The 10,789-nt window shown below is 59.8% G+C and overlaps 2 protein-coding genes across 11 annotated transcripts in view; both read left to right on the forward strand.

Annotated features, from left to right (window-relative positions):
* The window catches only part of GLYR1 (glyoxylate reductase 1 homolog), a 35,009-nt gene extending 30,976 nt beyond the window's left edge, over nucleotides 1-4,033 (forward strand). For all 10 annotated transcript variants that reach the window (XR_011524547.1, XR_011524546.1, XM_070566882.1 and 7 more), the window contains one exon: nucleotides 1,872-4,033. Coding sequence is in view for 8 of the 10 variants with exons in the window: in XM_070566882.1 (XP_070422983.1) it covers nucleotides 1,872-1,946 (75 nt within the window). In the remaining 2 variants the exon portion in view is untranslated. The remainder of the gene's footprint in view (nucleotides 1-1,871) is intronic.
* A 382-nt stretch (nucleotides 4,034-4,415) lies between these two features.
* Nucleotides 4,416-10,491, forward strand: ROGDI (rogdi atypical leucine zipper). Its single transcript, XM_008524773.2, has 11 exons — nucleotides 4,416-4,584; nucleotides 4,651-4,722; nucleotides 5,306-5,388; nucleotides 5,607-5,661; nucleotides 6,382-6,462; nucleotides 7,316-7,411; nucleotides 8,687-8,785; nucleotides 9,110-9,223; nucleotides 9,313-9,362; nucleotides 9,467-9,593; nucleotides 9,925-10,491. The coding sequence occupies exons 1-11, from the start codon at nucleotides 4,540-4,542 to the stop codon at nucleotides 9,961-9,963; spliced, it is 861 nt and encodes a 286-aa protein (XP_008522995.2). The 5' UTR covers nucleotides 4,416-4,539; the 3' UTR covers nucleotides 9,964-10,491.
* Nucleotides 10,492-10,789: the final 298 nt, after the last annotated feature.

A 10,789-nucleotide genomic window follows, 5' to 3' on the forward strand; every position in this document is an offset into this window, starting at 1 on the left:
TTTTTTTGTCAATGAGCCTGTCTTTAACGGAATGGTTCTGGGTGTGGCTCGTGTTGGCAACACTTCTCTATGAGGGGATTTCAACTTGCCTCCACCCTGACTTCGTTGGCTTAGAAACAGCCCTTTTGGTTAATTTCTCGGCAGCGCATGGCACCTTCCGGCCGGTTGGATGGTGTGAAGCTTAGGCTCTGCACCATTCGGAGCTCAGAGCTCAGGGTCCTCAGGTTAACCAGTCCCTTGACATTTGGTCTTTGTCTTGAAGTCTATGAGTGTGTTGTCGGATTCGGAGCTATCGTTTCATCATTTGATTGCTGTTTGTCCCCTCTGGCTTTTGTCTGCCTGTTCCTCCTTTTTGTCCTCTTTTGGGTTTTCTGAATATTTTTAGGATTCAGTTTTATCTGTTGACCATTGAACACGCATTGTTTTTCTTTTATCTGTGCTCCAGGGAGTGCGCGTGCATCCTTGACCTCACGGCCTCCTTAGAGTTCATAGTGGACCTCTTCAAGTGAAACCCAGATCCCTGTACCTCTCTCCCTCCAAGGCAGGCCTTCTCCTGGGCATGCTGACGTGTGCTGTGGGGGCTGTCCTGTGCACTGCAGGATGTGCAGCAGCATCCCTGTCCTCTCCCTGCTAGCGGCCAGCAGCAACCCCCTGGTTGACGGGCGCTGTCTCCAGACATTACCGTGTGTGCCCTGGGGCAGCATCACCACAGGCTGAGAACTCCTGCTATGGGGTACCGGGCTCCTGTGGGCTACATCTGCCTTTGTTTTAAAGCCAGCAGAGAAGGTTGGAATGTTTTACTGAAGTAGTCATATGTGTATTAAAGAAATTAAGAGAGAAATAATTTTCTATTTCTCTAATCTACCGTTTCCAGTGCTCTCTATCCCTTTGTGAAGAATTGCATTTCTCTCTGGTGTTTCCTTTCAGCCAGAAGAACTTGCTTTAGCATTTCCTGTAACGCAGGTCTGCTGGCCACATTAGTTGTCTTTTATCTGAAAAGGTCTTTATTTAGCCTTCATTCTGAGTTGACAGCTACACCTGAGCGGTAATGGATACTCAGTCATGGTGGCTCTGACTGGACTATGTTTTAAAAAAGAAAAAAAACACAGTGGGCCGTGTGGGAGGAGCCTCATGTCCAGCTGCGTGTCCTTGGCATGACTGGAAGCCACACTGCCCTTGTTGAACAATGGCTCTCTTGTTCTTTTCACACTCTTTCATACTCACCTGGTATCTCTGGGGTGGCTGTTAATTGCCAAGCACTGTTCCAGGTGCTGGGCACACCCTGGAGCAGTCCGTTCCCTTCCTGGCAGGGCTTACATGTTAGCAGGAGGACGCACAAATCAGCACATAAGTATTTAAACAAGTAAGAATTTCAGAAGGTTAGAAATACGAATAAAATAGAACGGTAAAGAGAGAAAGGGGGTGGGGTAAAGGGGTGCGGCTGCCGCTTTAGATGGGGGGTCGGGAAAGGCCCCTGAACTGACTGGGAAGGAGCCAGCCGTGCAGAGGAAGAGTAAGGACAGCACGGCCCAGAGAATAACATGGGAACTCCTTGGAGGGTTGTCAGCAGAAAGGGACACGATTATAATCTCTAACACTGCTGAGCCCCGCCTCTGGGCACTTTGCATCTCTCCCTCCATTTCATCCTCCCGCTAACCCTATTACCTTCTCCATAATAGCCAGAAGCGGCAGCGGAGGCACAGAGAAACTGAGGCACTCAGCCCAAGGTCAGGCCTGTCAGGGAGGGACCAGACAGCCTGGACTCCCAAAGTGGCCTGCCTAACCCCATCTAGAACTGCCTCCAGGAAGCAGATTCATGTCTTCACGTCACTTCTGTAGCCAGAGACTGAGCCCATCTCGTTTTCTTCTAGGTGTACAAAAGAGCCAAGGCGCTGGACCAGTCTGACAACGACATGTCTGCCGTGTACCGAGCCTATATACACTAAGCCCTTGACACCCCTCCCTGGCCCCCTATCTTCCTTCTGACCCCCTCTTCCTCACATGGGATTGGGGTCCTGGGACTTAGCTCTGGACCAGTTCTCCTGTCTCCATCTCCTTTTATACAGACTTTTGAGACTCGCCATCAGCACAGCACACAGCATCACTCTTCCCCTGGAGGTCCTGGGGAGGGGAGGGGTGTCAGCAGGATCGGCCTGTGGGAAAGCTCTTGAGCTGGGCACTGGCCCCCGGACTAGGTGGCTGTGTGTTCACACACACGTGCACACACACACACACACATACACCACTGGCCCTCGCCCCAGGATAGAAGCTGCCCAGAAACTGCTGCCTGGCTTTTTGTTTTTCTCCTTCCAAGCTTATTTTCTCTCGGACCCCTTCCAGTTGAGCAACTAGAGTCAGCAGTGAGAACTGGAAGCCTTCCCACTGCTTCCCTCCAAGCGAAGAGGCTGCGGCCAAGTCCACGTCCCCACTGGGTCCCCCGCAGAGAGAGCCTCTGGGCCACGAGGAGCCAGCACAGCCTCTAAACGGAGGGTCCCGTGGGCCCTCCAACCTCAGGTGACCAGCTGATGAGGATTGTCAGGTTTAAACTACCAACATGCAACCAACTCTCCATAAATGCCTTTGTGAACTGGAAAGAGATTGGCACAGTCAGAGAACACAGGGCTCTGCTTTCCAGGGAGAGAGCAGTCAGCCCGTAGGTGAGCCTCACGGAAGCCTGCTCTCCTTGCTGCTCTTCAGCACCCGTCCCAGAAGCCACCGTCACTGCGGAGCCCTGGGCTGTGATCAGACTTGCGCGCATGGTGTAGGGGGAGCTCACTCCTCACTAGGCTGTTTTAGTGTTTGGATGTGCATTCCAGCCCTTGGGAAGGGGGTCCTGAGGGCCACCAGTGAGGAGTGAAGAGGGCAGGGGCGTGGGGTTCCTTCCTGTTTCCGTTATGCCACAGACTCTTCGCCTGGTTCTGAAGAGCCACTGACCCGGCTCCCCTCGAAGCAGTCCCACCTTCTCCAGCCTGCCCCTGCACATGTCCCCCGCATGCCCACCTCTCTCCATTCTCCTCCCTTCCCCTTTTCTTTCCACGGAGACAGTATTTCTTCCTGTCTGTGTCCCTTCTTTGGCCCAGACCCAGCCTGACCAACGATGACCATTTCTTAGGCTCAGCTCTTGAAACAGGAACGAGTGTCTTCACTTCAGTCAGCAGCATGGTCTTCGGTGCTTCCAGGGCCCCAGGCTCTGTCGAGAGGGAAGAGGAGAACTGGGCCTGACCGAGCCTGAACTAGCTGACCCTCAGAGGTGGATCTAAGACATCCCCGAGGCCCTAGCATTTCTCCTTGGATAGGGGACCAGAGGGGCTTGGAATGTGGCACGAGAACAAGGAGAAGTTGCCTGCAGGATGTCGGTGCTCTCCCTCTGCATGGGCTGGATTTTCCAAAGTCACACTTTGCAGAAGGTCAGCGTTTATAGTGAATATATAATGGTAGATGTATAGTGAGGTGGCCGCGCTGGTGTGTGCCCCTCCCCCTGACACTGCTCAGAACCCAGGTTAGGGGATCTCAGAAGACGTGGGGGGAGGGCAGGGAAGATGCCTGTGGGTTTTTTGGCACAGTTAATTTCACTGGGATTTTGAATTCTTTTATGTCTAAACACAAAGCCTGTTCTAGTCCTAGCCGGACACTGGGGGTGGGGGTGGGGAAGATGCTGTAATGAAACTGGTTAGTCAATGTTGTCTTAATATTGTTGACAATTCTGTAAAGTTCCTTTTTATGAATATTTCTGTTTAAGCTATTTCACCTTTGTTTTGAAATCCTTCCCTTTTAAGGAGAAAATGTGACACTTGTGAAAAAGCTTGTAAGAAAGCCCCTCCTCACTCCTTTTTTTTCCTTTGAACTCCCTTTCAATGACAAATCTTCTAGTTAATTAAGGTTGTGAATTTTTATTTTTGCTTTGTTTTTAATGAACATTTGTCTTTCAGAATAGGATTGTGTGATAATGTTTAAATGGCAAAAACAAAACATGATTTTGTGCAATTAACAAAAAGCTACTGCAAGCGAAATAAAACGTTTCTTGGTAACACAACTGTGAATGAATGCCTTGGCGGCCGAGGGAGGAGCGGGCCGGGGCGGCGGCGGCGCCAGCACGGTCGGGTCCACTGGCTGGATCCTCCCGGACCGAAGGAACGCTCGGGCCGCCGGCGGGGACAGACGGCCCCGTCGGCCAATCAATGGGTGCGGTTGGAGCGGGGCGCCCTATCAGAGCCAAGGAGGGGCGGGACGAGCGGACGCCGCGCCCCAGCGCTCAGCGCCGGTGGCTGTGCCAGCGGCGTCTCGGGCGAGCCGGCGCGGGCGGGTTCGCGCAGCCGCCACCCGCGTCTCAGGGCGCCCGCAGTCTCGTGACCGGGGGCGGGGCGGGCGCCCGCTTAGCCAATCGGCGGTGGGGGCAGGTAACCGGGGGCGGGGCGGGCGTCCACTCAGCCAATCGGCGGTTGGGGGTGGGCCCGGGCGCCGCAGCGGACGGTCGGCGGGCAGACCAAGCGACCAGCGGTGGGCAGGCCGGTGACGGTCGCTGGGCGGCGGGCGGCGGCGATGGCGACGGCGATGGCAGCGACGGCGGCGGAGCGGGCGGTGCTGGTGAGGCGCGCGGGCCGGGCGGGGGGCGGCGGGCCCGGGCGGCTGACAGCAGGCCTGTCCCCGCAGGAGGAGGAGTTCCGCTGGCTGCTGCACGACGAGGTGCACGCCGTGCTCCGGCAGCTGCAGGACATCCTCAAGGTAACGCGCCCCACGCGGGCCGGGCGCCTGCCCGCGGTGGGCTTGGAGTCCAGTCGGGGGCCGGCAGATAATGACCCAGTTCCGCCAGCAGCTGCGTGAGCGCGTTGGGCCTGCTTCGAGCCTGGGGTCCGGGGGGGCTTCCTTCGGAGCTGTGACATTTAGCCTCAGCTCTGAAGGACTGTGACCTCTGCCAAGTGCTCAGCCTCCTTGGGCCTCTCTTTTGCCCAAAGGAGATAAGAGTAGCGGGCTCCCAGGGCTGCTGTGAAGATAAGTAAGCCAGTCCGCTCACACAAACGTCCAGGCAGTGCCTGATATGGCCCGAATTGCGGTTTACCGTGACTGCTGCCCTTCCCGACTCTGCTCCCTACACCCCAGCACCTGAACCGAGCCGGGCGGGTCTCTCTCGGTTCTGTATCCCCGTTTTGAGCACACCATAGGCTCCCAGGGAATGTGGAAGGAGCAGGTGTCGGCCCAGGCAGGACCTGAAACTCAGGCTGGGGTGAGGGGCCCTGGGAGCGGGGCTTCTGGAAGGAGCGCTGGGATGGATGGGGTGAACTTCTCCCCACTCCCCTCTGCCCCTCAGGAGGCATCTCTCCGATTCACTCTGCCAGGCTCAGGCACCGAGGGGCCTGCCAAGCAGGAGAACTACATCCTAGGCACCTGCGGGTGAGCCCGGGCTGGGCGGAAACCCCGGGGATGGGCTCCTTGGGAGGGGGGACGCCTGGGATACCCTCTAGGAGAGGGGGCCCCTCCAGAGGGTGTGCATTGGGACAGGTGGTGGGACAGGCTGGGCCATCCTGTGACAGCCAGGGGCAGCCTGCTGGGAGAGCCGGGTGGCAGGAGGGAGCAGCCACAGGCGCCGCTCTGACACCCGCGTATTGTAGCACAGACCAGGTGAAGGGGGTGCTGACTCTGCAAGGGGATGCGCTGAGCCAGGCGGTGAGTCCCCCAGCCCCTCTCCCCTTCCCATATGCTGCCGGAGGAGCCGGTGGGGAAGAGCGTGGAGGCCTCCTGCTTATCCCACCTCTGCCACTGGCTACCTGTGTGACTCCGGGCAGGATCCTTGACCTCTCTGGGCCTTGGTTTCCTCGTCTGTAAAATGACAACACCCCTGTAACCTCCTCATGGGATTGGTATGTGGCTTCAGGGAGAGGCAGGGGGCTGCTTTGCACACAGCTGGGAGGGAGTCTGAGCCCAGTGAAGCATGGGCATTGGCAGGATTAGGCTGGCCCCAGATCAAGGTGGAATCAGCCAACATCTGAGCTCCATCTGCACCCGACCCTGTGCCAGGCACCAAGGCGCGGGGGGAGGTCCCTCTCGTCCGTGGGTGGGCGTTCAGTCTGTTGGCTTATACAGGTGTCTGCTCTTTGCCCACAGTCACACGCCTCCTCCCAGCCGAGGCCACCTTCCCCTTTCTCAGTCTCTTTTCCCTTTCATTTCTTTGTGCTTCCTCTTGGGACTGAGTTCCTGTTTCCTGACCTCCTTGTTCACCCCTCAACGGCCAAGGTGTTGAGAGACCTTGTGCCCTACGGAGTGGCTGGGGCCTGAGCCACCGCACACGCCTGGTGACTGCCCCTGGCCCCAGGGCTCAGAGTGGCCGGAAGCAGGAGGGCGTCCCTCTGCCTGGCTTATCCCACTCTTGTCACCCCGCTCCGTCAGGACGTGAACCTGAAGATGCCTCGCAACAACCAGCTGCTGCACTTTGCCTTCCGCGAGGACAAGCAGTGGAAGCTACAGCAGGTGACCGGGCCCCTGCCCAGCCAGGGCTCAGGCCACAAGGGCAGGCAGTGACACGCCCTGGCGGCACTGAGGCCTCCCGGCGCTGGCGGCCATGGGGATCTGCAGCCACAGCAAGCCCGGGAGGGGGTTTCCCAGCAGCGAAGCTGGAGCAGACTGGACAGACGGTGCCTGGGGCTCCAGAGCCTTGCCTGGTGCGAGGTGGAGCACTTGTCCTGTCTGTAGGCCCCCAGGCCCCAGTGGGAACCGCAGTGGTCCCCTGAACAAGGCAGTGCCCTGCCCAGAGCCTCCAGGGGCCTCCCATGGCTCTTGGGGACCAAGTCCACGCTCCCTACCAGCTTCTGTGTGATTGGGCCCCGGCCTTTCCCCCTGTCCCCCCCCACTCCCTGGCTACCAGCTGTGGCCGCCTCAGGGTCTCTGCTCGTCCCTCTGCCTGGAGTCCTCTCTCCGGCTCTTCTCATCACATGGGTGATGCTCAAGAGTCGCCTCCCTGGAGGTCACCCCACCCTTCCTCTGGGACCCTCTGTGCTTCCTTGGGCAAGTCTAGCAGTCAGGGGTCACCTTGTGTCTTTATTCCGTTACCCTCCATCTCGCCTTTAGAAGGTGAGCTATGTGAGGCCGGGGACCAAGCCTGCCCTTGGAGGGCAGCACCCAGCCAGGGCCCGGCCCTTGGAGGGCACAGAGCCGACGGCTGTGGGGGAAGGGTTGGATGAGGGCCAGGCAGGCAGCACCCACCCCTCCCCTCTGAGGATGACACCCCTTGGGGTGGGGGCCTGGTGACTGTGGCTGCTCTGAGGCTGGTACCTGTCCCTGCCAAGGCCCAGCCCCCTGACCACATGGTGGGCGCTGTTTTCAGATCCAGGACGCCAGGAACCACGTGAGCCAAGCCATTTACCTCCTCACCAACCGGGATGAGAGTTACCAGTTCAGGACGGGAGCAGAGGTCCTCAAGGTGAGCTGCCCACTGGGAGAGGGGAGCCAGCTTCCCCATCCCTGGCCCTGACCCCAACCCCGACCCAGCCCCTGGAGAGCTCTGCCCCCACATCGTCAGGCATCACCAATGGTTGACCCTTCACCTGTCAGTGTACACATGTCTATCCAGCCAGTCAGGTGGTCACAGCCCATATTCCAGCACCACATCTGGGTTCTGATCCCAGGGCCTCCACTGCGAGCTGTGCAACCTCAAGTCACTTGCTTAGCACTCTGTGCCTCAGTTTTCCTATCTGGAAAAAGGAGACAAGCTTAGTAACTTCTGATTGTGAAAATATGGGTAAAGCAGCCCCTAGTGAGTGCTCAGGAAACAGTAGTGGCTAGTGGTAGTACCAGTAGTGGGACAAACCTTTGTAATAACAAAGTGAATTCCCATGGCCCAGTTGGAGGAGCTGAGCCCCGATGCCCCAGACTCATGCTTTAGCCCTGCCCCTGACTTGCTGTGTGTCCTCAGGTAGCTCACCTACCCTCTCTGGAACTCTGGTTCCTCCTATGAAAACTTGGAACTAAATGGATTAAGGTCCCTCCCAGACCTGTGACCGCCCTGGGATTAGGAGGGGCAGCCCCCAGGCCTCCACCCAACAGTCCTGCCTTTCCCGGGAGCCAGGCCACCCCGCCGCGAATAGCAACAGCTGGAAGCATTGGGCACTCGTGCTCCAAGCTAGGGCTTTGCTCTTTGGCAAAGGGAAGGGATGAGTTCCAGAAGGTTCCACTGTTCACTTACCCCTTCCAAGCATCAGTTTCCTCACCTGCGAAAATGGGCCTGGTGCTCACCTTAAGGCCTCAACTCAGCCATCCCATTGCCTCCTCCAGGAAGCCCTCCCTGGCCCCTTAGACCCAAGCTGGGTTAGGGCTCCTTCTTCTAAGCTCCTTCACTGCCTTTGCCCCCATCCACAAAGCCCTCATGCTCCTGGGCCTAACTCCCTGGCCCTCCCCTTCTCCATTGGACCAGCACCCAGGATCCCGTGCAATAGAACCTTCTGGATGGGTGCAGGCTCCAGGGTGTCATCACCAGTGCAGACGCCCTGCCCCGCACCCCAGCTGGAGCCCAATTGCCTGCATCTTTAATGAGCTCCCCCCTGCTTTGGGGGTTCAGGCCCTGAGACCGTGCCCACCCAGGGCAGGAGCAGGGAGCTCCCCTAACCTTGTTGCTCCCTGATGCTGGGGGGGGGGTGGGGGTGGGGGTGGGCCCAGGCCCCCCTCCCCCGAAGCAGCTGTGACCAGCCCCTCCCCACAGCTGATGGACGCCGTGATGCTGCAGCTGACCCGAGCCCGCAACCGCCTCACCACCCCGGCCACCCTGACCCTGCCAGAGATCGCTGCCAGTGGCCTCACGGTCAGTGCCCTGAGCCAGCCCCTGCTCCGAGACGGGGGTCCCCGCACTGGTGCCTGGCTTGCCCCTGGGAGGGACACGGGTGCCAAGGGCTCCTGGAAGCCCCGAGTCATCCTGGTTCGGAGCGCTATGTTTATGCACAGTTTTCTGGGATGTGGTCCTTGGCTTCTGTCTTGTGTCCCCCAGATGTCGTCACCCCTCGTTTGGGTCAGTCGTTCCCAAGCCCAGCAGTACCAATCCATGGGATGGGGACTGGCGTCCTCCCAGGTGATTCTGGGGCTGTGCCTGCCCGGCCCTCATCCTGTGCCTGCCTGGCCCTCCCCACAGCGGATGTTTGCCCCCGCCCTGCCCTCCGACCTGCTGGTCAACGTCTACGTTAACCTCAACAAGCTCTGCCTCACCGTGTACCAGCTGCACGCCCTGCAGCCCAACTCCACCAAGGTGAGCCGGCCCTGCGGGGCTGGCCCCCACCCTCCCGGCCTCCGCCCCCCAGCCCCCAGCCTCACTGGGCCTGGTGCTCTTCTGCCTAGAACTTCCGCCCGGCTGGAGGCGCCGTGCTCCACAGCCCCGGGGCCATGTTGTAAGTATGCCAGCCCCTCCCCACCCCGACCCTCTGCACCTCGCGGGCTGGGGGGGCAGGCTGGCCGGCCGCCTGCCCTCGGAGACCCTGCCCTCTTCCCCCAGTGAGTGGGGGGCGCAGCGTCTGGAGGTGGGCCACGTGCACAAGGTGGAGTGCGTGATCCCGTGGCTCAACGACGCCCTCGTCTTCTTCACCGTCTCCCTGCAGCTCTGCCAGCAGCTCAAGGATAAGGTGGGGACACTGGGGGCTTCAGGTGGGGCCCGGGTCCCGCGCCCAGACAGACTGGACCAGCCAGGCGGCAGGCTGCTCAGCCCCTTCATTCTGGGGGGGAGTCCAAGGGCCCCTGTCATGACTCCAACACCCCAAATCTGGAGGCCCCTTGTGCCCTCCGCGCACACACACCCGGCAGATAGATGCGCCACAGCGTCGCTGGGCAACAGTACCCTCTCCCTGGCACATCGCCCTTGGATGACCTTGAATCTCCCCTGGGTCACGGAGGGTACAGCAGGGGCCAGGCCCCCCAGCGCCACTCACCATGTCCCCCACCTCCTGCCCTCCCCAGATCTCCGTGTTCTCCAGCTACTGGAGCTACAGGTCCTGAGCAGAGCACCCCAGGACCCCCGTCCCCCTGGGAAATGGCCCCTGCCAGGGGTGCCCGTCCCCCAACCCCCCACTCCCCCACCCCCCTGTCGGAGCACTGGCTAGAGCCGGGCCCTGCGGGCTATTTATTTCCCTCTTCGCCCATCTTGCTCATCACGTGTGCACAGATGGGAATGACCAGTGGACATGCTAGAAGGAAGGAGCCGGCTTGCTTTTTGCTTGGGATGGGAGCGTCAGGAGGGCAGCCGGAGGTGGAATGTGAGGTGACCCACATTCCGGGCCCTAAAGCAGGAACCTTTAGACTCAGGGTGGGGCCAGGCCTTGGGCTCCTTCCTCCTCGCTCCACTGCCTGCCCAGCTGCCCCGGGAGGGATGGTGAGGGGTGTGGTGGCCCTAAGCTGTGAGCGGGAAGGAAGGAGGAGGAATGGGCAGACAGAAGCCCCGGCCAGGAGCTGGGGCACTCTCACTGTGTTGCTCAGCCACCATGATGGGGCCTCCAAGAAATAAAGATCATCCGACTTTGCCTGGAACCCCTGTGTCTGTCTGAGTGGGGACCAGCCTGGGGGGCCCTGATGGTCAGGAGCCAGGCGGAGGACCAGTGTCTGAGCGCCTGGGCTCCCCACGCCACCTGTGAGGGGGTCCCGGCTGCCGAGGGCCCAGCGGGATGGTGACAGGGCCAGGCCAGAGATTCAGGCCCAGGTCTGAGCCCAGCTTCCCCTCTCCCTGGGCAGATGATGGGGGGCCTCCCGCAAGTTGCTTCGGGCCTCCTGGTGACAGTCTTGCCCGCCGAGGCTGGAGGGCCCCGGTGGGCACCTAGGTGAAGCGGTG

This window comes from Equus przewalskii, chromosome 12, assembly GCF_037783145.1.
Source record: "Equus przewalskii isolate Varuska chromosome 12, EquPr2, whole genome shotgun sequence".
Taxonomy (NCBI): domain Eukaryota; kingdom Metazoa; phylum Chordata; class Mammalia; order Perissodactyla; family Equidae; genus Equus; species Equus przewalskii.

Bases quoted from the DNA above. Each gene is read 5' to 3' on its own strand.
- ROGDI (XM_008524773.2), top strand. From the start codon at position 4,540: ATGGCGACGGCGATGGCAGCGACGGCGGCGGAGCGGGCGGTGCTG. The intron at 5,662-6,381 runs GTGAGTCCCCCA...CCGCTCCGTCAG, and splicing joins GGGATGCGCTGAGCCAGGCG to GACGTGAACCTGAAGATGCC. The intron at 8,786-9,109 runs GTCAGTGCCCTG...CCCTCCCCACAG, and splicing joins TCGCTGCCAGTGGCCTCACG to CGGATGTTTGCCCCCGCCCT.